This window comes from Sycon ciliatum, chromosome 3 (assembly GCF_964019385.1).
Source record: "Sycon ciliatum chromosome 3, ocSycCili1.1, whole genome shotgun sequence".
In the NCBI taxonomy this organism is placed as follows: Eukaryota; Metazoa; Porifera; class Calcarea; order Leucosolenida; family Sycettidae; genus Sycon; species Sycon ciliatum.
In genome coordinates this window covers 22,622,869-22,650,554 of record NC_088645.1, presented here as the reverse complement: position 1 = coordinate 22,650,554, position 27,686 = coordinate 22,622,869, and the positions used below count along the sequence as shown (strand labels likewise).

The 27,686-nt window shown below is 48.8% G+C and overlaps 1 protein-coding gene across 1 annotated transcript in view; it reads left to right on the top strand.

The window, feature by feature from the left end:
- LOC135812934 (E3 ubiquitin-protein ligase RNF213-like) overlaps nt 1-27,686 on the top strand; it is a 103,945-nt gene that overhangs the window by 47,267 nt on the left and 28,992 nt on the right. The window contains exons 2-17 of the mRNA XM_065326152.1: nt 11-3,348; nt 3,814-3,902; nt 5,925-6,074; nt 6,671-6,882; nt 11,121-11,407; nt 13,187-13,431; nt 14,659-14,892; nt 15,873-16,065; nt 16,399-16,466; nt 17,334-17,489; nt 19,071-19,347; nt 19,873-19,974; nt 20,899-21,015; nt 21,462-21,654; nt 24,005-24,358; nt 25,338-25,585. Coding sequence (XP_065182224.1) covers nt 11-3,348; nt 3,814-3,902; nt 5,925-6,074; nt 6,671-6,882; nt 11,121-11,407; nt 13,187-13,431; nt 14,659-14,892; nt 15,873-16,065; nt 16,399-16,466; nt 17,334-17,489; nt 19,071-19,347; nt 19,873-19,974; nt 20,899-21,015; nt 21,462-21,654; nt 24,005-24,358; nt 25,338-25,585 — 6,263 coding nt within the window. The remainder of the gene's footprint in view (nt 1-10; nt 3,349-3,813; nt 3,903-5,924; nt 6,075-6,670; nt 6,883-11,120; nt 11,408-13,186; nt 13,432-14,658; nt 14,893-15,872; nt 16,066-16,398; nt 16,467-17,333; nt 17,490-19,070; nt 19,348-19,872; nt 19,975-20,898; nt 21,016-21,461; nt 21,655-24,004; nt 24,359-25,337; nt 25,586-27,686) is intronic.

Sequence of the window (27,686 nt, the reverse complement as noted above, 5' to 3'; positions counted from 1 at the left end):
CTCTGTGCAGCGATTGGCGCGGCTGATCAAGGCCAGAGGTCAGCTGGCGGTGGCGCAGAAGGGCCCAGTACGACTGTGATTCGTCCGGGCGCTGCGGCCGGCCGTCCACCGCTACTACCGCAGCCTTCACGGACACACGAGCAACAGCAGCAGCAGCACCTGCAGCAGCATCAACCTCAGTCTTCGCACCATGCCGCACCGCAGTCGCCTCAGCAGCAGCAGCACCTGCAGCAGCATCAACCTCAGTCTTCGCACCATGCCGCACCGCAGTCGCCTCAGCAGCAGCAGCAGGCTACGCAGCAGCAGGCTACGCAGCAGCAGGCTACGCAGCAGAGCCTTGCACAAATGCAACACGCGCTTGAGCTGCAGCAGCAGCAGGCGATGTATGGCTCAGCGCATGTGCCGCCGCCGTATCTTGAGCACTACAACGGCGCACAGCAGGGGTATGGCTACCAGCAGGGCACCGGACACCTGCTGCTGAACCAATACGGCGCACAGTCGCATCATCCGGGCCATGGTGTGTCGTCTGCTCATCAGATAGAGCAGCAGTTATTGCAGAACCAGTGGCAGCAGCCGCAGCTGCCACCGCACTCGGACGCGCAACACATGCATTCGTATCAGCAGCAGCAAGAGCAGCAGCAGCCGCAGCAGCATCGCCAGACCGAGCATTGGTGGCATGTGGAGCAAATGCATCAACGAGCTTCCCAGCAGCCACAGCATGCAGAACAACACGACATGGATCACCAGCGTGTACGCCATGGACATTTCCAGCCTGATCAGCTGCAGCAGCAGCAGCAGCACCAACAACAGCAGCAGCAGCAGCACCAACAACAGAAGCAGCAGCACCAACAACAACAGCAGCAGCAGCAGCAGCACCAACAACAGCAGCAGCACCAACAACAGCAGCAACAACAGCAACAGCAACAACAGCAGCAGCAGACCCACAACATGCAAGAATCCAGTGCCGGTGAAACACATCCAGTCAGCCCATCGGAACCCAAATCATCTTCTGGACAGGTCCCCAATACAGGCAGTGGTCCTCCTCACTTTGCCCGTATTGCTGCCAAGTTCCCAGCTGATGCCAGCTCCTTGGGGCGACCGGAGGGATTACCGATGTCCGGGAAGGGTGGTGCCAGGACATCTCACGGCACTCAAGTACCAGCTAGCGGTGGTGATGGAGGGAGTTGGAGCAATGCCTCCGCCACCGCTGCTGCTGCCGCTGGTCCTGGCTCAAACTCTCCAGATCTCTACCATGGTGACAGCGAGCTCGACCTGTACCGGTCTAGCCAGCCACGGTCTTCCGAATCGTACGACAGCGGGCCGCCTGACCGGCCATCGGCGTACAGCAGTGCTCACTCTGCTGGTGAGCTCCCCGCTGGCACTGCTGGCTACGGACACTCATCTTCTATCTCACACCCACAGGGCCAGCAGCACCAGCAGCTGCAGCAGCAGCACCAGCAGCACCAGCACCAGCAGCAGCGGCAACACCACCAGGGCGGCGGTGTTGGTGTTGGCGACGATTTTTATGAGCAATTGGGTTTGGAACTTGACCAAATCTCCAAGAGAAGGGACAGTTACATGCGGCAATTGCGAATCGCAAACGGTGAAAAGCGCAGGCAATTCCTTACAAACGCGCTTGAAAAACTCCGCCAGGACGAGGCAAGGATCATGCTGGACATGGAAGGGATGGATGACGTCGAAATGCCGGCATTGGAGGCTAACGCAGCCCCGGCCCCTGGTGATATGTCGTATCCTAGCGATGGTCGTTATTCCAGTGGGAGCCATGTTCCGCCTGGCACTCATCCAGCGCCTCCTGCGAGCACTGTGGAGGGCTCTGGCGCTGGTGCACGCAGTAACCTGCCAGCACGCGGCGTAGCTCCCGGTCAACACGATCGTGGCGGCCATCTCTCCGGCGTTGGTGCTGCAGTGCCGTCCGGTGCGCTTCCTGCGTCCATGCAGTCGGCTACGGCCACGTTCCGTCCATCTGACCAGGCAACAGGCACTGCTGCAGCCCCAGAAGCAATGGACATAGAATCCGGTGAGCGTAATCCTGCTGCGGTGGCCCATTCTCGTCAAGGTGAAGATGGTGAAAGCGGTTCGAGGCTACCAGGCAGCCTGCCGCATCCCGTTGAGTCGCGTGTGGACCAGTACAATCGCCCAGGAGGCGACCACTCGTCCACATCGGCTGAGGAAAGCATGGACATTGATGCTCCGAATGACCAGGTTGCCACTCGCACTGCCGCCAGCCTGTTGGCGGAAAGCGGCGGCGGCGGAGAATTGGGCACAGCAGAGGCTGGACGTGCACAGTCACCTGGTCATGGTGCGGGTATGGTCGATAGTCACCGGGTCATGCTGGAATCGCAAGAGCACGGCGAGGAGAGTTCGGGTGTTAGGCTGTTGCCCGACAGTGCCGATGCTCCACATCTGGCTGCCCGGGCTGAGCAAGGAGCTGCTGCAATGGAGGGAATTCAGCCCGATCAAGGGAATGTCAGTTCATCTCAACAGCCTGTGCCCGAGACCGGTGCTTCCACAGCAGAAGTGCAGCAGCATCAGCAACAATCATCGGACGCAACCAATACGGGCACCCAGGACGGCCCTCCGTCCGCAGCTGCCAATGTCGCTCACGCCAGTGCGCAGAACGCACAGCAGCAGCAGCGCGGTGCAGCATCTTCGGCTGCCGACGTGCTCAGCACAGGCGATCAGGAACCTGGCGACATACAGCGTCACAAACCCGGCCCAAACGCCAGTGGCTCGCCCATGGAGAAAGAGCAAGCTAGCGAAAAAGAAGAAGAAGAAGAAGAAGAAGAAGAAGATGACGATGACGACGACGATGACGACGGCGACGACGACGACGGCGATGATGATGAGTTTTATGATGCAGTAAGTGGGCAGGACAGCGACGGTAACCTTGCTGGTGACGCTCACAAGGACCAGACGGAAGAGCAGCCAGAACAGACGGAAGAGCAACTTGCCAAGAAGAGTGTGCAGAAAAAGCTGAAGAAGAAAAGGCCCAAGAAGAAGAAGGCCAAGAAAACCAAGCGGAAGAAGACCAGTGACGAAGGTCCGCCCCTAAAGCGCCCAAAGGACAGCGGGGATGAAGGTCCAGGTGGCCCAGCAAAGCAGGCAACGGGCGCCGGGGATGACACCTCCCGTGCTGGTGCCATGGAAAGTCCTGCTGGGGCTGGAGCGGGCAGCGGTGAGAAGGAAACTCTTTTGCGGGTAGCTGAGAGTGCTAGCCCTTCTACAGGGGATGATGTCCAGCACGGCTACAACACGAGATCTCAAGCGCAGAAGTCTGGACCACTTCCCTCTTACTCATCCGTTGCTGGCGGTAGTAGCCAGATGCCAGTAAGTGATGTGATTGTATTGAGAATGTTGACTGACACTTGGTGTTATTGCCGTCATCGTCATCGTTGTTGTTATTGTTGCGGGCTACGCGCCTGTGTATGTATTGTTGTGACTAATGTAGCAGAAAGGTATTGGTCTGTCTTCCTGGTGTTATTGTTAAAGCATGTTCTAGTGAGGTTGCAGTCTTTTCCCGCTGTGTTGTTGCAGTCTGCTACTTGTGCCAGCACTCGTCCTTGTTTGGGTGATGTTTGGTTTTGGCAGGACGTGAATCTATGCGAAGCCATACAGCAGACCTCCCGGCTTCGTAAATGAAACTTTGGATGTTTATGTTATGTTGTGGTGTGCGTGCGTATTGTGTTGTGTGTGTGTGTGTGTGTATGTGTGTGTGCGCGCGTGCGTGCGTGTGTGTGTGTGCGTGCCAATGTGTGTGTCCTTCGGTGATTTTATTTCTTTGCTGCGCCACAGGCTGGGGAATTTCGCAGGAAGCAGCCAGAGGGAAACCTCAAGGATCCTCGCTCCAAGACAAGCAGCGGACAAAACCAGCCGACAGATATGTAAGCCAGTGCACAAGTTGTAATCTTTACATTGTATGGCATCATGCCATCGCAGTAGTTTGCCAATGGGGAGGTCTTTGCTTGAGTAATGATCACAAACCATATACTGTAAGAGTTGAAACTTGAAAGCATGACGAGTCTAAAGTTTAACAATTTCCAAAAGGTTTCCCACTTAGGGGCCATCCGGAATTATCGATGATTTTCACGAAAGGAAAAAAAGTTTAGTTATGACCCTCCCCCACCCACCCATCCACCCCTATGAACGAAAAATATATTGACTTGACAGCTAGAATGTGCTGATGTTTCAGCTATCAATATTTTTCATAATGAAACTCTCCTCAACCCACCCACCCATGAACGAAACTTCTTCTCTTCGTCGAAAAGATCGATAATTACGGATGGCCCCTTAGCTGGCACAAAGTTTAACGACCCTGCCAGCACACACCTGTCTTCTATTTCTCCAGTGTATCTGCTTTATAGCTAAAAAATAGATGAATAACTTAGCAACGACTGTCCGGGCGGTGTCACAAAGAAATTTGAACTGTGTTGAGATTGGAAGTCTGATGGTGTGTATTATTATCGTATGTCCGCACCTTTAAAGCCGTGGAGGTATATTCGATTATAAAGCCAGTCTCAGTTATAAAGCCATGGGCTTCCAAAATGAAATGACATTTGAAGTATGTTTTGTAAAAATGAAGGAATAAGTACTAAACTAACCAACTAACTTAGGGGCCGTCCGGGGTTACCGATTGTTTTTACAAAACGAAAAGTTTTAGTTTTTTTCAGCCCCCACTCACCCACCTTTTCTGCAGGTAAAACGAATTCCAATAAAATATTGATGTCAATTTTCGACACCCAGAAGTAACTGGGCATTCTCCATCAGCATTCAATAATTATTTTCAAAACGAAACTCCATCAAACCCACCCACCCACAAACGAAAACATTTCGTTTTGAAAATATGATTGGTAACCTTGGACGGCCCCTTATAGCTCAGCAGGAAGGGTGAACAAGTAGATTTAGATTGAAATTTCTGTGTGGACTTTGACTTTTATGGCATGGCATTATGAGTGAGTCTTTTCGCATCTAAAATAGCTAGGAAAGCAGCGGTGTTGCGAATATAAGGCCATGGCTTTAAAGGCGCTGGCACACGGCATGTAGTTTTGAAACACACTGTATTCCATTCATGTGCACACGATTTTTTAATTGTTTTAATCTACGGCAGTGTGTTTGTGCCGAGGGACATTGATATCACGGCCCCTTATAGCTCAGCAGGAAGGGTGAACAAGTAGATTTAGATTGAAATTTCTGTGTGGACTTTGACTTTTATGGCATGGCATTATGAGTGAGTCTTTTCGCATCTAAAATAGCTAGGAAAGCAGCGGTGTTGCGAATATAAGGCCATGGCTTTAAAGGCGCTGGCACACGGCATGTAGTTTTGAAACACACTGTATTCCATTCATGTGCACACGATTTTTTAATTGTTTTAATCTACGGCAGTGTGTTTGTGCCGAGGGACATTGATATCGAAAAGAAACCGACTTCTGATGTAATGCTATTGAATTCAGGACTGAGTACCGCAGTGATGCGCATAAAGCCTTAGGTGCACGTTTTCTTACCCGGGCATAGCCGTGCCCTCACTATGAAGCACATGAGCCTGCATGTGGAGCACTTTTCACTTTCCCCATGTACAACCCTGCTTCTATGGTGCCTGGCTGGCGCTGGTGAGTCAGGATGGATATTTGTTAGAACTGGAATCGACCCCACTATCCCTGCCCGTCCTATCTGATCGGTATCTGCGTGTGTTTGTGTGCGTGCATGGGTACATGCTTGTGCGTGCGTGTATGTGCGCGTGTATGTCCATGCGTGCGTGCGTGCGTGCATGTGCGTGCGTGCGTGTGTGTGTGTGTGTGTGTGTGTGTGTGTGTGTGTGTGTGTGTGTGTGTGTGTGTGTGTGTGTGTGTGTGTGCACATGTGGGTACATGCGTGTGTTCTCAAATGCTTACTTCTGCTTGGGCACACAGTGTAGTCACAGGTAATGGCAATCAGTACGGGTCCGTCACGATTGTCTTCCACGCTTTGATTGCCCCCGACTGGAAGCTTGGCCAAGGAGACTCCATTGCACTATCGTGTAATCTCAATTGGAAAATACTCCAACCAATGAAGTTCACCGGGTATGTCTTTGCCGATGCATGCATGTATATTCCGTACTGGTACATGTCGTCAGTGAATATGGCCAGCCCTAGGGAAGGGAGAGCCTACGAAAGAGGGTATTGTTTGTAGATTTATCAGCATTTTTTCCTTCTCTTGCAGAATGATGTACCATGTACCATACTTCTTCCTCGTCACCGAAATTGATGCTTCATTTCCGCAATGCCGTCCTAGAAGACTTTCTTGTCGTGTAAACAGATATGCGCTCAAACAAACAGCTCTTGAGTGATGAGTCGCGTTAGGAGACACCGCAGACACAACAACCGTCAGTGTTGCTCAGGTTTTATCGATTAGCGCAGTTTTCCGATGTACTTTTCTGCAACCCCCCTGTATAGATATCTCTGGATCCACCCCTGATGTCTCACTGCTATCTTGTGGAAAGGTTGTTTTGACATTCATGACATTCATGTGTGCCTGGCACGTGAAGTTGTGGATTTACCTTCACTTTACTCTGTATAGGTGTTCAGCATGAAGCCGCTGAGTGGCATTTTTTTTCAATGCGTTCCGTTAACTCTCCGAATATCTTCATGTTCTGAACTCTTTTTTTCCATCCCTGCAGTACATGTGGTCCGAAAGATGCGTACACTATCGCAGAGTGCCATGTCCAGATTCCTCTTGATCGCCTTCTCCACGCGAGAGAACTCATGTACAAGTACAGCCGGAATCCCCGCCGTCGTGATGCTGATTTTGAAGATATTCTTGTGAGCACCCATGGATACAACTATACAAACCGCCTGCTCATAGTGCCTGCAGATGCGCTACACCCTGGAGGTCAGTTGGTCTATCAATTTCCGCATGCAGTTGTAACGTTTAAAATTAAGGTTGCGTTTGTTCGGTGCCATTCCGCCACCATTCCAAAGTCATTCCGCCGTGTTTTGGTTCCGGAGCGTTTGTTTGATGCACTGGACAGCGTTTGTTCGGTGAAATTCCGATTCCGGTCGCGGAATGAAGGGGGCAGAATCGATTCTGGCGATTCCTAAGAAAAAGTGGAATGAGGTCTCATTCCGAGCGGAATGAAAATGCTCGGAGGGGCTTCGTCGCTGCTGCATACCTCTCCAACAAAGCTTCAAACGCGATTGTCGATATAGTATGTTGGCGGACATTGTCCAGGGTACCGGTATAGGCTGGCACTGTAACCTCGGCATAGTACCTTGTTCGTGGTGTTTTGACCCTTCGCTGCCTGAGAAAGTGTTCGCCCGGGATCGTTGATGAACTGGAAATACACCCTCGCACCTCAGCTCTTCATCGTCGTCGAGCAGGGCCTCTAGAATCACAGGGAGACCCAAGACCCAAAGAGGCACCAAGCTTGCCACTTCACTTCTTCTTACAACAGTGCCTCGTCTCTGTAAAATAAACACGAGAGCTAGAGACGTTTCTGTGACTGATACGAGGTCTAATAGCATGATGAAGTAGCGGCCAAACGCCGCCTGCAGGCACCCTAGTTACGGGCGCTCGTTGGTCTACGCCGTGTTTGGCCGCTCCTTCATCATGACTGTCGTCGGGACATGCAGAAACTTATGGAAGCAAATAGCAACTACCAGGATTGGCATGTAATATAGTAGTCTTCGCAAGGTTGCAATTATTTGTGCAAACAACAGGTACTAATAATACTCATACTAAAAAAACCCAAAAACATTCGACCGTCGTTTCGTTTCCAGACTGGCGCAAAACTTTTGCCAGATTCCCGAATGCATGCCGGCGCGTTTGTTTGCTACGCTCATTCCGATTCTGCGATGGATACCAACGTCATTCCATGCCCTTTCGGGAATGACCGAACAAATGCAACCTAGGTCCATGAATGGCCAGTATCATTCTTTAAGGTGGCTCATACCCAAATCGGAAAATAAAAATGGCCCGATCGATTTTGTTCAAAATTGCACAGCTCTTTAATACTACCAGAATATTGTCAGTCCCGAAAAATGGGACGGATTGAAACACTTCTTCTTCTTTTTTTATAGTTAAGACCAGATTTAAAATTTCTGGTATTTTGGAGCATTTTGCACACACATCTCAGCATTTTGCCTCTACTGTTGTATTGTTCCGACTCAGTAAATGTTATAGTTTTCTTTTCAGGTATCTGAGTGGTGATTTCTGCAGTCAAGCAAAGCCAAATAGAGTGGCTGGGCTTTCTTTTCAGGGTTCTTGGCTGCCCATACTAACAATTTCATTCGGTTCGGAACGCAAATATCGGTACTCCGCGGCGTGCTTCCTGAAATTGGCCTGATAGATTTTCTTCATTTCTTCAAGAAGTACAGCCAGCTATGTGGTTCATACGCTAAACATTAGATATTCGATATTGAATCAATGTGAAGTACCTAGGAGCACGGTTTACTGAATCCAATATTGGCTGACGTGTGCGGTGGACCAAAACATTACAGTCAAACATAATGGCCGTATAGATTTCATTCAAATTTTGCAGAGGTATACTCAGATAGTAATGGGAAGAGTCTGCAAAGTTATAGCCCCCTGCAGCTACATGTACCAGAAGCATACCTTGTCAAGTACTATCAATTTGTCGATTTGGGGGTAAATTTACGTATTACTGCCATCAAGTAAATTGAAACTGCTTTATGGATTCCCTTTAAATTTGGTGAAGATGTTCTTTGATTGATGAAAAGTTTCATGTTTCTGTTGCCACCAGAACATACCTTTTGAGTCGATTATAGAAGCTATTTTTGTCAAAACCACTACCGAAAAAGAAGAACAAGTTTTTACCGGGGAGGTTCGAACCCACGAGGGGCAAAAAGTAATAATATTTCATCATAATTATTTCTACTCCAAACCTGCGCAGAAGGATGCTCAAAGGACTAGTTTTCGATTTAGGTACGAGCCACCTTAAGGAGGCGTGCGATGCGAACTCGCGAAATATCATTCACAGAAAAAGTCAGTGATGCGACAACACCTTGCTGATTTGGCGCGAATTCGCGCGGTTTGGTACAACTTGTACAAATATATAGGCAACTCTTGAACTTTTGTACAACTTTGCGGTAAAAAAGGTCAAAATTGTACACCAAATCGCTTGTCGCATCGCAAAAGTTGAGCCAAGCTCAACTTCTGCGATGGCCCAGTTGCGGCAGTTGCGTGGGGTGCAAGATGGCTGCGATTTGGGGATTTCCCGGTTTCGCGGCAGTCGCATCGTGTGTCGCATCGCAAAAAAGCTTCTGTGAATCCCGCTTTAGCCGGAATCCCACAGGGCTATATTCGCCGTTGAGCAGAACCTGCACTCTTTGTAGTGTGTGCAGCTCTGCTAGAACGCTGGTGTCACTAGGGTTGTGCTTGTACAAATAACCACTGCCCCTGCATGTGCAGAAATATGTACTTGGGTGCCAGAAACTGACGCGTACTTACCAATCCCGAAAAGATTGTCTGGGTTCGAAAGGGGGCATGTCACCTGGGAGTACACTGTACAACACATACACGGCACCACCTGATCAGCATGCGGCACAGGACGTGTTTGATAGCTTGCGTGTGAATGCGGGGGTAAGTACACGGTTTTCTCGTTAGTTGCATGCAAGAGAGACGATGCGACAGAAAGCAAAGCCCTTTGTTGGTTTTCTCTCTTGCACTGGTAATGTTCTGCTGTTGGAGTCGAACTGCTAAGCCATAATCCTTGTTTCGCTCTTCTGTGTAGTGTGAAGAGGTCAACGAACGTGTAGAGCTCACTTTGATGAAGTAGGCAAGGCTGTGAGCGCTGTGGCTCAAAGCGATAGCCCCTAAATCTTACGAGATATTTCGAGTGCTATTGTTTGTTGTGAGAGCTTCGTCTTCGATGAGTCCTGCCGGGTTTCCTCCTATAGGATCAGCCACGAAGTGACTGTACTCATCTGCGGCCGATCAATGTTCTACTGCACAAGAAGAATGCGTTTTTGCCAAGCCAGTGCCCCGCCAAAGGCCATCGCCATGTCACACCGTCGGAACGAGTTTATGATGGGAATCATCATTCACGCGAACGTGATGAAGAACTATTTCGAAAGACAACACAGTCTCCACCCGCGAGACAAGTGTGCGCAGGTCCTGGAAGGGGAGAATGTCTCCCATTGGGCGATAAGAACGAAGACGACGGCGGTATTTCGGCAACCTGGAGTCAGCGGAGGTCGTCAAGCTCCTCCGCCTCCGCGGTCCGGTACATGTACAGTATAGGTGACATGTCGACACGAGCGTGCGGAAACACAGCATACACTGTAGTAATGTTGCAAGACTTTGCGGAAGAAGTCCAAGTCGGAAAATCCATCAGCTCCAAAAGCTACCTGTAGGTGGGCGATGCGACTCCAGCTTCAGACTACAACAGTCAGGACTTGTAAATAGTTGAACTTTGTGAAGCAGCGAATCGAGATGTAAGTTGAAATTATGCCTGTTGCGGTATGTCTGCGCTATATTTTTTTACGGAGAGTCGATCGCCACGCGAATGTTCCTCTCCTCGCCGAGAGCTAGCTGGCCTCCAAAGTCCGTCAGGATCTGCCTAGGATGCCGAAGGTCCTTTGACTAGCTGCTGGCAGGACTCCATCAAATCCTTTAGCTTCAGCTCGGCGAGCAAAAGTCTCTCTCTCCTCCGCCATGAGCTGACACATACAAACTACAAAATGATGCACTTCACACGAGCTGGCTTGCACGCGTGCCCCCTTTCACGAACCCAGACAATCTTTTCAGAATGGGTCTATTGTTGGATGGGTTGTCTCGTTTAACCCTTTAAATGCTTAAGATGTACAAAGTATGTTCCTGCATCACTCAAGTTTCTAGTCCCCTGAGAGCAATGTTGGAGAAGACTTGCGTCAAGTTAGTAGGGCGTGGTCGGTGTGACTGGCGGGCTTGGGAATGTACGGGCCTCTTTTGTTGTGGCTGTTACCAGTGAGGCGGCTGCTTTGTGGTCTTTGTGTTTGTTGTGTAGTAGTGGTCAGCTGGGCGCTGCTTGCCTGAGGATGAGCTTGCCTCAGTAGCCGCTGGACCATCATGTGCACGTTCTGGCCTGTTCATGTGTGAATGTTTTTTGTTTGTTCTGCTTTGTTGTTCAGGGTCTTTCGCCAGGTACGATGATGTGATCCATTCCAATGGTGTGAGGTCAATTGGTGGCTGGTTCAAGGACATAGTTGGAATGAACGATCGACCCCTGGAGGAGAGGTACCTTTCGCTGCGGACGTTCCTGCCGCGGTGGGATTTCAGCGGCAGCCCGGCAGGGATGCTGGAGCAGGTGGAGGCTGTTGCCAGCGTTGCCAGGCACTTCGACAATGCTGTGTATGCTCTAGAAGGGCCTGGTTACCGGCGCATGAAGTGGGATATTACCGGCTTCTCCTCCGCCCGAGTAAGTGAATCATCTCTGCATTGCTGGTGGCCTTTTTGCGGTTTTTTCATGCATGGCTGAAACACATAGCCGAGCAACAAATCATTGGACTACACATTATGTATGTCAAATGCTCTCAGAGTTGCGATATGCACCGTGGACACGGGATGCTGCTCTTTCTGACCTGGCCAGAACAATCTATTTGCCGTGCACTTAACTGACTGTTATAGTGCACAGTGAACTTCGAACTATGCATTACCATCTTCCAATTATTACTACAGGTAGATTCCCTTTAATTCGAACCTCAAATTGCCAGGCCCTAACTTCTAATTATCCGGAACTTGTAATTATCCAAATGCAGCCCCATGCACTGATATGTATGTCAAAATTCTTGAAATCGCATGCTGAATATTTTTTGCACATTATTTTTTATTTGCATCAACGGAAGATAGGTGGTCGTACCGGTCATGTACAACGGATCATCAAAACACTGGATCGACACAAAATCATTTGACATTATTATCTTCATCTTCTACTTCTAGTGAAGAAGTTTGTCAGTCACTGCAGCTTTCCTGAAACAATTTCAACGGAAAAGAACTGCGCTGCCTAATCCGCGCCATGAAAGGCCGTCGGACAGCAGCACGTCGTTCTGAAGAACGGAAGTGAAGCATAGGCATAGACAATATTTACGACAATAGTGTTGTTGTGCGCCAACATCTCCGCGCACGAGCTGGCGCGGCAAGAAAGGCCATCGAGATCCGCGAAGAGAGTCAGCCACCTGGAAGAAGTCGTCTTCAATCAAACCTTTGCAATTTGCCTCGCACGGGCTTGAACCAAATTTCGAGAGAAGGTGGGTTTCTTGAATGCTATAGTCGATCCTGCAGCGGACCATCGATCGATTTTTGAGCTACTCTTGGCTAGAGAAGGAGAAAAGAATGAACTTCGAATTACAAGGATAGCAACTCAATCTCACTTCGAAATAAGCGTTCAAAGAGCATAGCCAATGTACAGTAAACTGCTCTTCTGTACGAAGACTGGGTTCGAATTATCCAACCGGCGCACCATTCGTAGTTCGAATTATGCATTCGATTTTGACTTGAAGTGACTTGCAGAAGATCGGTACAACGAAAAAGTTCGAATTACACGGAAGGTTCGAATTATACCGTATTCGAATTAGAGGGAGTCTACCTGTATTAGCAGGAATCCCACGTACTTGCTATGTATCGGTATGTAAGCGGATTCCGGGAGACTTCTAATTACAGTGAAACCTGTCTAAGACGACCGCTCAAGGGACCAGGGAGCCAAAGTCGCAAGTCAACCGACACTGTACATATGGCATGTAAATGCATGCGATTTTCGTCGTCCAGCTGAGCAAGCTGTGTTCGTTTCAGAGGGAGGGGAGGGGTCCGAGTACAAAATGAACGATGTTCGCTTCAGGGACGACAGAAAACGTTTGCGACGACCCCTAAGGTCACCCAGTAATGGGTTCAAGTACCGGGAATTGTGTTTGATGTTTCTTTTAAGCAATCCCGCTGCCACTCAACACTATGTTGTTAGCATGGTATCGGTTACACACTATGCCAAGGACATTGTGTAAACAAAATAGAACATTACGAACTCAGAAGTAGCGACTTTGGCGGTATTAGTGATAAAGTTGGTTGTTCCAACGAGGAACACACGCTTCCTGCCGAACTTGACACTTGACTGACGCACGACTGCCGTCCTGAGCACACGGGAAGTACGTCGCACCGTTGGTCAACTATCAGTGCATTGCCTGTTTCTGTTGGTCTCCATATGCAGGCGGTCAAGAAGGATCTCTTCCTGCCAGCCTTGATTGAGCTCACCGAGAGCGTAGACATGTCGCCTCCTCAGCGCCTCGTCAATGCACTGGTCTTGTGCATGTTGTCCAAGCGCATCGGTTTCAGTCTGAACGCAGACGAAGCAAGTCAGATGGTTAGGTGTCTCACCTTGGAGGTCGACGAGGAGAAGCGAGAGTGTCCGCAGGTGTTTACTGTGCTCAAGGCCTTTGATGAAATAGAACTTGGGTGAGCATCGTATGGTGTAGTTTGGAGCTGGGTGAATTCCTACTTTCTGTTGGGAGCCGGGTCTTAGGGTTGGCTGAACGGGCAGAAAGATATGCATCTCTGTTGATGTAGAATGCGTTCAATGAAACGAGAATATGGCTACAATACTAGTACAATACACAATGGCATTGAATGCTGGAGCCATTCATGTTGCCAAATTTGTTTGCTGTCTTGCCTGTATTGTGGTCGACAGAGTGAAAACAACTGTACATCCTGCATTGTGCGACCCGTGCTATTGTTCATTGTCACTTTTGAGGCGGGGGTAGGGGTTTTACAAAATCAGGTCGGGTATACCATGGAGGATGTATGGACAAGCAGATCTGAAACCCAGATTTGTCACATTTGAAGTGGGTTTTAAGCCAGCAGGACTATTTTGGTTGTATGGACTACAACAGCTGGCACTCATCCCGAGCCCTGTGCTGTTGTATACGTATACTGTTACATTGAAGTGGGAAGATAATGCCATCTGGCTCCACTTGTTTTCTCTTCTTTAGAATGCACGTGCGAGCAGCTGGAGCATGTCCTTCTAATGCGTTCCCACTTGTTGCAACATAGCGGTCATGTAACAGTTATATGTTGTAGGGTTGATCCACCTGTAACTTTATAATCAAGAGTCCATTAACACGGGTATGCAATCGTGATCTCTTTTCTATGGACCAGATGCGCGGCGCGCTGCCTTCATTACATCATTCAGCTGCAGTCCGCGCACTGCGGAAAATCAAACACTGCACTTTCCCTCTGGCTTGAAATGAACTTTCGTACGGAACTGGAGGTCACGCGCCAAAGTTTAGAGATCGCGTAGGCGGTGGAAGAAATCGAGCAAAAACGGATGGGCTCGTACAAGAAATTCGGGGTTTGAGTGCATGCTTTCAAAGCGTGATGGAGGCAAGTTACGCAATGAAGGCAGCGCGCTGCGCACTGACCCATAACCACAGTTCCATACTCTTGTTTATGCACTCTTGATAATATTTTTCTGTGGGAAGAAGATGCTTAATGCCCACCCTGATCTTCCTAACCTGTTTAGGGTTTGTGTTGAGTGGAAAAAACAGTAGGAGATGACCGACAGCTTGTGTGCTTTCAGATGTGCGTATGTGCGTGCGCGTGCGTGTGTGCGTCTGAGTGAATTCCTGCCTTGTTTGTGCGTGTGGGTTCTCATGCTGTGTATTTCTCCTTTTCCCCATCCTGCAGCAAACTCACAGAGGGTCTGGTGCACTTTGTCAATCACGCACGGGAAACGAACAAGAAGGCTCGTTACTGGCAATTCCTGAAGCTGATGCCGCTGGTGCACTTCCTGATGGGTGACTGTGAGCCTTTTAAGCCGCCCAGTGGCAGGAGTACTGAGCACACAACAAAGAAACTGGACCCTTGGTGGGGTCTCTCAGCTCTAACGGGCTCGAGCATTGCGTTTGCGACCCGTGAGCAGTAAGTGCTGTTTAAAAAATAAATAAACTGTGAGATGCATAACGCTGTTTATTATCTACAGTCCTGGTCAGAGAAATCCAACCTCATGAATGCAATGACGGCGGGGGCTACGCGACCCTACCGTCACGCACAAACCACAGCTCTCTCTACTCGAGTGAGGCGCTACTTCTGTTCATGAGGTCGGATTTCTTTGGCCAGACCTGTACGTAATCAAATCAGGAAGGACTGATCTCTTACTTACTGTTCAATTGGACTCAAGAAAACAGCCTCTTTCTTTAGGTTTTGATGCTCAGCCCAGAACTGATATTTAAACGGAGAATTTGCATAGTTTATCCTCCCCGGTTCTCATTGTGGTTGCGAAGGCAATTGTTAGCACAGGTCAGACTGGGTCAACGCATTAGCGCCTGTGTTCGTGTGTGCACGTGCGTGCTTGTGCTGGAATACGTTCCCGGAGGTGGGCGTACCATCGCTGAAGTCCTTGCTCTTCTGGCGTAGCCTGCTTCAGTCGGGCTTTTGCCATGATGAAATAGCCCTGAGGAGTGGAGTTGAAGACTCCAATGCAGCTCCTTGGCTGCCATTCCTCCATGATGGAAAGGAAGTCCTAGTAGTTTATGAGCTTCCGTGCGTGTGATCAAGCAAAAGGTCCTTCACCAGCAGGGTTGATTGACAAGGCACAGTTTGTTTCTAACTCCTCTCAGAGAAGTTTTAAAACGTGTTAACATGCCGAACAGGAATACTTTGGACAAGTGCAAGTGCTATGTAAGTCTCTTGGCCTGTGGGTGAGTGTTTGCGAATACTGTTAAGAGCATAGCGCTCAGCGCTGATTGCCTTGTGCTCCCGCATTTCCTAGAACGCGACTGCGGTTGTGTTTGAACAGTAGCACCTATCTTGAGTTCATTGATGGAATATATAATTATATTATTTCCTCTGTAATCACGGCTTGTCTACGTGTTCTTGCTGTTTCGTTTGTTTTGTTTCAGATTGGAAGAGGCTGCCAAGGAGTTGCGACCATTGCTCGTCATCGACTTGACTCTTGAAAGAGCTATGATGCTCATGTCTGGCCCCCACCTACTTTCCGACGCGGCTCGCTTGGTCAGCCCCCAGCCGGGTGTCCTTCTACGCGCCGTCGGTCACTGCATTGGCAAGAGTGAAGTGTCCCTGGACACCCCCATGGTGTGTGCATATGTTCATGTTTGTACTGGACCGTACCCTATTATCTTTATAGTCCGGGTGTTTGTTAGTTGGTTGTTCGTCTCTCTGGCTTTCCTCTATCTCCACGTGTGTCCGCATGCTGGCGTTCTTTGTGTGCGTATGCCGCGGAATTCTTGTAGTTCGAACCCGGATAAGATGTACGTGTACGCATTGGTTTAATACCGTATGCATGCAATGCTGAAGTTGCTTCGCAGATAGAACATCTGCGTGGGGCGGATTAGCTGTCTGTCACGGCATCGGTACCTACCCTGATGTGTATGTATATCTACTGTGCCTGATCTGTGTTCCTTTCAGTTCAACGTCCTAACTCAGTGTGCCGAGGTAGCCAATCCACTGCTGGAGAAGTGGCTGGATAATGTGGCGTAAGAGCAATTGGGTCTCTGGGCTGTGTCAGTTTTCTTGTTAGCGTGAGATGTGCGGCCTTTGCTCAGTCCATGCATGACCACTTTGCTCCTGTCTGCACTTGGGCCTCTTTCGCTGCTGTTTCGAGAATAATTACTTGTTGCTTTGTATTGCTGGGTACGGGCTGGGACTGCCAAATCATGTGTATTTTGGTGGTTTGCTTTTGCTTTGGTGCGGTATAATAATGTCACCTGATGCTACGCGTATATGGCGCACTTTTAGGTCAGGTATATAAAATGAAGCACGGGGGTGGTGTTCTTCAGTGTCCTGTCTGTGCACGTGCATCTGCAGTTACGGCAAATGAAATACCACTCCTGGTGTCGCGCACGTGCACATGTACCCATGTACCCCATGTGGGAACTGCATGTCTAGTTGCATGTATGTGCAGTTCTATGTTGTTTCACAAGGCGGGGGCGTTGAAATGCCGTGAAGTTAATTAATGGACGTGCATGCATGGTGCGCCGGGGTAAACGCACACGCAGAGCAAGCAAGTTGAAGTCCATGCTTGCCCTGAATAGACCAGGCCAGCGGGGAGGCAGGGGTCGGAATTCACTGGCCTCGAATGTTGTTTTCTTGGCTGTGTGCATGATTGTATACAGGGAGTGTTTTTTTTTCTTCAGTATCCTGCTCTTTTAAATACCGTATTTTCCGGAGTATAAGCCCCCCCCCCCCTCATTTTTTTGGTGAACTTTGAGTGCTCAAAGTGCGACTTATACTCAGGAAAATACGGTAGTTACGCCAGACGGAGTGTGCCGTGCCACACACGGATGCCACTAGCTCATGACGGTGAGGTGCTGGTCTGCCTTTGCTTGGCGTCTTTTGTGCAGAGTGAGCTCGGACACGTTGCGGCGCCTTGCCCTGTGCAACAGTGCCGTGAAGTATGGCTCTGCGCTGCTCAGCGCCCTTGTTGACAGAACATTCTCGTACACGCCGACAGAGGAAGTTCGACGCGCCCTGGTCATCATCTTGGATATGCAGTTCAGGTGAGATCTGCCTCAGGGCAGGAGCGTAGCTCGTACATACGTGGTGTGGCGTCTACAGGCAACTTTGCGAATAACGACACTCGACGGGTCATCAGGAAAGTGTCCTTATCCGCGAAGTGCCCCTATACCCGAATTTTCATGTTATGTATTACGGTTAGATGGGACTTTGCTCTGGGCATGGAAATTCTGTCGTTATATATATATATCTGCAGTCGTTATTAGCGAAGTTGACTGTATGTACCGGAGCACATCTGTGGCGTGGTGACCATGTACTGGAGCATATCCGTGGTGTGGTGACCATGTAAAGGCGACGGTTTCAAATAGGACATAGGTTGCAAACCGGAACGGTCTCAATATTCACTTTCTCTCTTGGTATTTTGATTAGAAAACGTATGTCACAGTGAGACTACAATGTGTTTTACTCAGCGCCAAAATTCCATGGCTCTGCGATGACCAGAAGCGCCACACCAAGCATTTGAGTTTTTGACGTGTTGCTTCCCACTGCGACTTGAGTTTTACGACTTTCGAAAAATCAACTTCTTGTCGCAGGTAAACAGCGGCTTGCCTCTCGCCAATAAAGCACCGCATACCGATCAAAACTAATGGAAGCACACACAAGGCTTATTGTTACTCTGTACTGGCCGTCGTGGAGCGATAGCAATTACCTAATTTCAGACCCAGAGTGAATTTGATGTGCACTCTAAAACATGTCCGGTTTGGAGCCACCTCTGATTTGAAGCGAAAAATTGGGCAACTTGGAGGCAATGGGTCAACACAAAGCAGTGGCTCAGTTCGATTGACTCTGGCCTCAGAGCAAACTTCAACATGCCAGTTTCCTTCCACAAACATATTTCAAGTGAACAATCAACGCTGATGATCGGTTTGGGTCTATACAAATTTGGTGTGGTGACCCTGTACCAGAGTACATCTGTGGTGTGGTGACCCTGTACCAGAGCACATCTGTGGTGTGGTGACTATATACTATATACCAGAGTACATATGTGGTGTGGTGACCCTGTACCAGAGTACATCTGTGGTGTGGTGACCATGTACCACTGGCAATCTCATAGTTGCAGTTTTTACCTACTGTCACTATGTAGTATACCTATGACAGCTATTTGCAGGTGTAGTGACCGCACTACGCTGACCGTACACGAGCTACGCGCCTGCATGGTTTGTGTGTGTGCTGTGCTTTCTGCTCCTTGCCGTTTGGTCAGTGCCCGTTCAGTTGCTGTGGAATCGAGTAATGGGTAAAAAATAAATACTACTGTACAACCGGAAAGTCTAACGTTTTATCGGCCAATTATTTTTCGTTATTTGAAGAAAAAAACGTTATCGCTAGATGTCAGTGTAAAGATGTGCATACAGATGGGTGGCCAGGTAGCCATCGTTAAACTTTCTGCACGTAATCATGCCAAAATTACAAAAACGTTAAACTTTTTGGTCGTTAGACTTTCCGGTTTTACTGTATCCGAAAAAGTTGAATGCTCGTTGTGGAAGAACTATGGATGAAGTGCCTTCGCGGAAGATGAAATGTTTGCATCAGTTTTACCTTCCCTGCTGCTGTTTCTGTGCTTTTAGGCTCATGGCTCAGCACAATGTATTTTGGTACCTCATGAAAGACGAACTTGTAGCTGCTAAGAAGAAGCAAGAAGAGGAGGGTAAAGCCGGCTCTGCTGAAGACCCAGCAGCTGCTGACAAGGCGGTTGATTTGCCAGAGGCGAATCCTGGGATGAATACTTACCTGAGAGGCGTATTTGACAGCTTGTCCACGGCTGCCTTCAAGCTCATAACAAAATCTTCAAGCGCAATGAGTACTATTGCACGCAGTGATGCCTTGTTCCAAAAAGAAGTAATGGTAAGGTCATTGCTACCCCCCCCCCCTCTTCCACTCATAAATATCTGATACATTTATTTACGAGTTGGTGTGAGTGAAGTGTGTGAGTGCAGTGCTGACTACGTTCCACAAGCCTGTATAGTTTCACAGGAAACGTAAGTTTCAAAGTCTGAAGATAGGTTGAGCGGTCTCTGCCGGGATGACGTCTACACCATAACTTTAGAAGCCAGAGCATTCTTAGGATTTCAAGGGCCAAAATCAGCAGATTAGGGCACTTCCATGACCAATCCAAGTAAGATAATTTTAGAAGCAGCTTTTCGGTCGGTTTGTCGGAATGACCTGTAAGAAGATCTGGGAGTTTCCGAAAAACCGGAACAAGTGTGTGAGTCCTGTGATAGGTGTGGCAGGACTGTACAAGATGGCACCTTTGTATGGCTTGTCGTTTCTCTGTTGATGATGGCGTAATTTGCTATTTCTGATGCTGCTGCTGCTGCCGCCACCGCCGCTGCTGCTGCCATGAATGTGATGTGGTGCTTTGTTGTCAAGATCTACAACCAGCTGATTCACTTTGATGGACTGGACCGACTGGGTGCTGGGAAGGAGTGGGCTGATGGTGTTGTCGCTCAGCTTACGTCTCGCATTGGTGGAGTAAGTTGTGCCTTTTGTTTTGAAGTTGTATCTTGTTGCTCTGTCGCGCAGTTTATTGGTTCAGGCCGTCGTTGACATTTCGTGTGTTTTAGGACTGTTTTGATATTAATTTTTCTTTGTTGCCTATTCTGCAGTTGCATGCGTATTGGCACCTCATTGACCCCGCTCGTTCCTCGTTCTTCATTTCATTTGGCCTAAGCAAAGACAAGCCAAGCTTGCTTGGTGATGCCAACGCGAAAAGGCTGATACAGTCAAATCTGCCGTTAGCAACCTCTGCTGTAGGCGACCATTTACCGTTAGCGACCGATTTTCCGTGCACCGACGGTTCCACATACAAACTGATCTGTCCAGAGCGACCATCTGCTGTGCGTGACCAGCGACCGCGATTTCATGCATGGTGGCTGCATTCAAATCTGCTGTAAGCGACCGCGACCCAGGTTCAGTCAGGTGCGAAACTGTACTTGCCAGTGTGCAGTCAACTGCAAAGTGTGAAAATGCGCTGTCTTGCAAGTGCGATCGACTGGCGCCTGGCCTGTACTGAGGCTGTGCTGTAGGCTGTAGCTCTCAAGTCCAGGCAGTGTCGATCTACTGCCGTGTCGCATACGCGTACTATACGAGTATGGTCGTCGTTGAATATCCAATAAAATGATATTAAAAATCACATTATTCTTGTCGATTTGAGGACATGGAAGCATATACCTGGTATGCCGGATTTACCATACATCTGCCGTAAGAGACCATCTGCCGTAAGCGACCGCTTTTTCTTGCACCAAGGAGCGGTCGCTTACGACAGATTTGACTGTAATAATAAAATAAAATAAAAATACGGATGACCCCTAAATCCATGTTCGTACATGTATCTCGGTATCGAGTATTCCTTCTATACAATGCCATCGTGTTCCGCTTTCTCCGCACCAACTGCAGATCAGCAGCAAAGAAAAACTGGAGCAGTTGTGTGAGCTGGCCACGGACCAGTATCACCCGCAGATTGGAACACTGCTGTCGGCCGCTATCACCGAGGCGCTGGATGACCTGATCAAGGCAAGTGTGCTCACTGCACTCCATGCATGCTGTCTTGTTCTCTCCTACGTAGCCATTGGCTTGCCTGGAAGGCCTGGGTGGTGTGACTGATGACTTCTTTCTTGCTTTCGTATCTCGCTTGTACGTGTTGAGTTTCGGAGAGAATGAGCGGCAGGCAGTTAGCCTAATCTCGTTATGCTCTACTTTGAAGTACAAGTACGGGTATTCATAAGTTTGAGGAGTGTGAAAGGGAAAGGGAAAGGAAAAAGGGTTCAGCCCAGTTCATGCCTTACCTCTACGAGTAGTAATGTTATAATTATACCTTTATGAAGGCTTCTTGGCAGATTGCATGAGAAATGTTCCCTGCAACACGCTCGGGAATGGTACGGAATAGAATAGGCGAAGACGTTTTGCTTGTGGAGACAACGCGGATGTTTCGTCCTGTCTTTCTCTCTTTGACCGTGCAGAAAGGCAACGCAGGACAGTTTGTGTTCAACTCATTGCGGTCGTTCAGCAGTGGACGTGGCCCTAACCTGATTAGCAGGCTTCTGCACGACTTTGTTGGCCGCAAGGTGAAGTCTAGCAATGACAATGAGGAGGATGCCATGCTGAAGAACCTGCTGACATGGACGTGCTGGCCGTCCTACATCAATCACTACTGTGAGTGTACCTGGGATGTTTCTTACTCTGTGTGTGTGTGTGTGTGTGTGTGTGTGTGTGCGTGCGTGCGTGCGTGCGTGCGTGCGTGCGTGCGTGCGTGCGTGCGTGCGTGCGTGTGGGGGGGGGGGGTCTTTTTGAATCTCTCTCCCCTCTCCCGCGGGGGACCCCCGTGACCAGTTTTGGCAGTGAGCAAGTACAAGTAGCGGGGGTGGGGGGAGGGGTGATGTGTGTTGTGTGGTGTGATACATGAACATTGTAGCCCCCCCCCCCCCCGTTACGAGATTGTTCAGATCAGTTGCATGGCGTTCAGTCAAAATTACCTGCGTACACCATCCAGCTGTATTGGCCTTTCTCAGCCAAGAAAAACGTCTCACAGCTGGCGGGAAAGTTAGTTGCTACGCCTGTCCAGTCTGTGATCGCTGTAAGAAATGGCCGTGAAGTGTGAACCCAGTCGTCTCACTGACATCTCTTCTTCGACTTGAGATGTCACATCCACCAGCGGGCCCAGAGATCGATTTACTTTGATTTTTTTGCATAGCAGTGACTGCTACACAGTTTTACAATTGACTAGCAACTCCCAGTATTGATTAGTAGTTTTCCTTCATCAAAAGTTTACGTGTATATCTGTCCAATAGCAGGATTTTGTACAGAAGAGGACAATAGCTGCAGTTGCTATTTGCTTTTCCAAGCGAACGGTTGACCTGAATATTTACGTTAGGGTTTTCGCTTGGGCTCGTTACATGTTCAGCGTCCTTCCGACTTCGAGTTCTTCACAACACAATATCCTTCAACAGGGCAGTTCCACTGATTCCTTCAACAAAGAAAGCTCAGGAAAGCGCTCGAACGATCGTGACACTTCGTGCAAAGCGCACAGAATTTTCGCTTTTCTCCTTTTCTTCATCAAAACGAATCGACACTCCTGGCGCGTCCAGTTCTTTTTCCCACTTCTGGACAGTGACCAGACTCACTGACATGTTGCCTACATGAGACTAAGAACCATCTACTTCAGCTGTGTTTTGTCGAACAGAAACAAACTGAATTGAGCTTGACAGTGAAAGAAGAAAGGAGAACTTCAGGGAAAGTCGCCGCCGTGTACAAAACTTCAAAGAACTGCAGTCGACTAGTCATGTACGACCAGTTCTAGTGCAATGTCCAAAATCATAAAGAGCGCGATCCGCGACCCGCGCGCGGACTCAGTAGGACAGTCCAGTTGGTTGGAGTAGTAAAATACTACTCCCCAGTCAGCAGTGTGTACAGCAGTCGCATGTAAACTGCACACAATCAGTACAGAATGGTCTTTGTACATACCTCTATGCATATGCGCATGGCCAGTGTATCGCAGTTTTGGGCGATAAAAAACGAAAAGCGAATCGCAGCCAGTGAATTTTGATTCGCAAACTGCGATGCGAACCCGGATAAATCGATCCCTGTCGGGCCATTATCATGAGGTAATATTATCAGCCCAACAACAAACACTTATCATGTAATAGCTTTTTGTTTAGAGGAAAGCAAATCAGCACACGAAGCACAGAAGCCATATAGTTCCGACTAGGCCTTTCATTCCATTACTTTTCAAGTCGAATACAATGGCGATTAACAAAGTAGCAAGCAAGTCCTTATAACCTTGTTAATCACCATTGTATTTGACTTGTAAAGTAATGGTACGAAAGGCCTAGGCTTTATAGGCGATTAACACGACAGGCAAATCCACGTTTGTCAAGTGCCCGCAGGAAGTGAAACGTGAGGCCGCAGTTCACACGGCCGCGGGTGGCGGCCAGAGCTCCCGCGAGTATCCGGTGAGTATACGGCGTTACTGTGGTGATTTGGAATGAGTACCCAAAAACAAAGGCCAAACAACCAGGGTTCAAGACTACCGTACCATAGTACGACCTCACAGCCTCATAACTGTAAAAGTGCCCGCAGATGAGTGCATCCGCGGGCAAAAAGGCCATGGACACTTTTGATTCCCGCGGGCAAATTTTGGTCACCCGCAGGAATATCTCCATGGTGACTTTCCTGTAAACGTGGATTTGCCTGTCGTGTGAATCGCCTATTACTATGGCTTCTGTGCTGATTATCATGTAATCGTGACACAAGCATGAGATGCACACTGTGTAGGAAGGGAGGAAAAAAGGATTGGGAATGTTGTTACTCCAAGTTACATGCCACGTAACCCGGATGACACGAACGCGAGATGTATAATGTATGTGTTACACCGGCGAGTCGGTTCTCTCGCCTATCCGGGTATTTTTTTTGTGGAAAATGGATGTGTGCAGTTATGCGAGGTCTGACTGTATTATGGAGATACACACTGTGACAATCCTCTGTTGTCTTCTTTCCAATGCGGCAGGGCAACCATCGTCGCCGGGTGCAAGTCGCGGCAGCGGCCTGGACGCCGAGGCCTCCGAAGTGCTCATGAAGGGCATGAGCTCCCTGGAGACACTGCTGAAGCGGCTGGCCACCGGCGATGTCTCGGTGGCGCACACGCGCCTGGCCCACCAGCACCGCGCCCAGCTGCTGCTGCTCTGCGAGGAGATGGACAAGGCGTGTCGCAAGGCCGCCGACGCCAAGACCGCCAGCAGCCACGCCAAGAACGTGGAGAGCCAGCTGGCCGCCTGTCTGCGTCTGATCGAGGAGCTGGAGGAGAAACAGGCGCGGCTGCAGTGCATCTTTTCACTGTGCCATTACGGAAATATCAACATCAGTAAGGACTGTTTTGATTCCCGCTATAAAATAAAGTATACAACAAAAAATGAGTTAATGCACAGTCGGACTTGATTATTAGCGATTCTGATTTCGATTACCGATGTTCCCTTCTGAAGGCACACGTCACAAAGTATTCACATGCCATTCTTGAAATGAGCCGGTGTGTGCTGTAGTGCTAATGCAGCAGTGAAGAAATGTGCGGCACTGGAGGGTGCAAAACATTGAATTTGTGCTATCCAGTGAGCTAATGCAGCAGTCAGGTGTTCGAGTGGAGTGTAAATTAAATTTCCTTTCAAATCAAATCTGAATGCGCGATTTGTGCGTGTGTGCGGGAGGGTGCAGGTGTATGTGTGTGTGTGTGTGTGTGTGTGTGTGTGTGTGTGTGTGTGCGTGCGTGCTCGCGTGCGTGCATGCGTGATGTGTGTGTGTGTGTGTGTGTGTGTGTGTGTGTGTGTGTGTGTGTGTGTGTGTGTGTGTGTGTGTGTGTGTGTCCCATATGGTGCAGTGGTATGTGCAGTCGATTTCTAATCGAGAGGTTGCGGGTTCAATTCCCGACGATTATGGTCGCACACGTCTTTCTTCTCTTTCTCATGCTCCTAGCTATTCTTTCATTCTCCTGGGTGGTTACCAACAGCCAGTGTATGCCGGAGTATGTGGTGTGGTGTGTGTGTCGAAAAAGAAAAAAGAAAAAAAATGAAAAAATGAAAATTAGGGATTCACTGGCCAGAAAAAGCCACTTCAATCAGCTGTGTGGTGGATACCAGGCTAAAAATTAGTGGCGGTCAATTCATCAGCCTTGCAAGCTGTTGAATGGTGTAATCCTAGCACTAGTTGCTATGTCTAACATAGCTGTTCGCTATCATTGCTTCTGCGATGGGCAGGTCTGAGGTCTGAGGTGTGTGTGCGTGTGTTTGTGTGTGTGTGTGTGCTTTAATCCCACTGTGTGTGTTTGTTGTTGCATTGCCGCGTGTTCCCAGCTGTAGCTGGTGGAGACGAGCTTCGCCGGGCTGTCCAGTCGACGATCACACCGCGACGGGTGAACGAGCTGAAGCGTCTGTTCCACTACAGCGCCGAGGTTGCCGAGATGCTCGACCCGTTTAAGGCCGCTTATCAGAACCCGGTGTTTGTGCGCATGTGCGAGGCGCAGTGCAAGAAGATGCGCTCGAGCGAGTCACTGTCCGCTTCCACTGCCCTGGTACTCAGTCTGGATCAGATTGCGCTCGGGGTGAGTTGATTATCCGCTGCAGTCTCTTTCTTGTACAGGTAGAATGACAGTAGTTTGAACACCCCGCCCAATTGCGCTTGTATCTCTCTTTTAAAACCAGGCACCCTATGGGTGAGTTTGAGTGGAAATATTACTACTCTTTTGCCAAGTTTGAGTGACGTCGTATCCCAGATCTCTGGCCCTTCCCTAGCAAAATGTACATAGTTGTCCCAAACTATTTCTATTTTCGTACACCCTGCATAATAGGTATGTAGCAATGGCACACCTGCACATGATGCACCCTTGCATGCATACCACATGTACCCAGTAGGACAGTGTTCATAGAAATATTATAAGGGGTCGTCGCAAAAGTTTTCTGTCGTCCCTGAAACGAACATCGTTCATTTCGTACTTTGACCCCCTCCCCTCCCTCTGAAACGAACGCAGCTTGCTATGCTGGACGACGAAAATCGCATGCATGTACATGTCATATGTACAGTGCCGGTCGACTTGCGATTTTGGCTCGCACCCCCTCCCCCCCAAATGAATCATGTTCGTTTCAGGGACGACAAAAAACTTTTGCGACGACCCCTAAAATAAAATGAAACAAAATGAACGTTCTCCTCCTATGTTATCATATAAGTTAGAACCTTCCAAGTTAGAAGGCTGTTGGAGTGCGCATCCAAGATGTGCTAGAGCTGTCAGGCAGTTAGTTGTAGAACGTCAGTACCGTACCATCAGTCCGTGTCGTGCAATTATGTTATCGCATGAGCTGATTATTTAGTAACTGGTGGTGTTAGTGGACATTATAGCGTAGCTTCTTCCCTTTCCCTTTCTATGTAACGAGAGAGCTTGGAAGCTCAGGGCCCTACGTTATGCTTTTTTGCCTTGATGACCTAGACAAAAAAAGCATAGGGATGTTATAAATTCTTATAAATTTCTACTTTTTGTTTTTAGACGTAACCTGGGATTCGAACCCGCACTATCGCCCTACATGCATCCCGGATACACTTCGCATACATACTAATTCTTCCAAGTTGCTTCACGTTATGATCTTGTATTTGAAAGCCCTATTTGAATATGCATTGTGGCCGGTCGTCTTTGATTGTACAGTACGGGACAGGTACGGGACAGGTACGGGACAGGTACGGGACAGGTACGGGGCAGGTACGGGACAGGTACGGGACAGGTACGGTCGAGGGTAATACGACACCATCTACCGCCTTGATGACGGCAAAAAAGAATAGGGATGTTAAAAAATTTTCAATTCTCCTGTTTTTTTCAGGCATTACCTGGGAACCCGCACTATCGCCCTACATGCATCCCCCCATACACTTCGCATTCATACTCATTCTTCCAAGTTGCTTCACGTTATGATCTTGCGTTTGAAAGCCCTATTTGAACATTGCGGCCAGCTGTGTTTGATGGTACGGTACGGTACGGGACAGATACGGGATAGCGCCAGGCGTGACACAAACACACAAACAAACAAACACCAAACGAGAGAGCTTGGAAGCTCAGGGCCCTACGCTATGCTTTTTTGCCTTGATGACCTAGACAAAAAAAGCATAGGGATGTTATAAATTCTTAAACAAATTCCTTTTTTTAAGACATGACCTGGGATTCGAACCCGCACTATCGCGCGCCCTGCATGCATCCCCCGATACACTTCGCATACATACTAATTCTTCCAAGTTGCTTCACGTTATGATCTTGCATTTGAAAGCCCTATTTGAATATGCATTGTGGCCAGCCGTCTTTGATGGTACGGTACGGTACGGGATAGGTACGGGACAGGTACGATCGAGGGTAATACGACACCGTCTACCGCCTTGATGACGGCAAAAAAAGCATAGGGATGTTATAAATTTCTCAATTCTCCTATTTTTTTTTCAGGCATGTCCTGGGATTCAAACCCGCACTATCGCCCTACATGCATTCCCCCATACACTTCGCATTCATACCCATTCTTCCAAGTTGCTTCACATTATGATCTTGCGTTTGAAAGCCCTATTTGAATATTGCGGCCAGCTGTATGTGGCCAGCTGTGTTTGATGGTACGGTACGGTACGGGACAGATACGGGATAGCGCCAGGCGTGACACAAACACACAAACAAACAA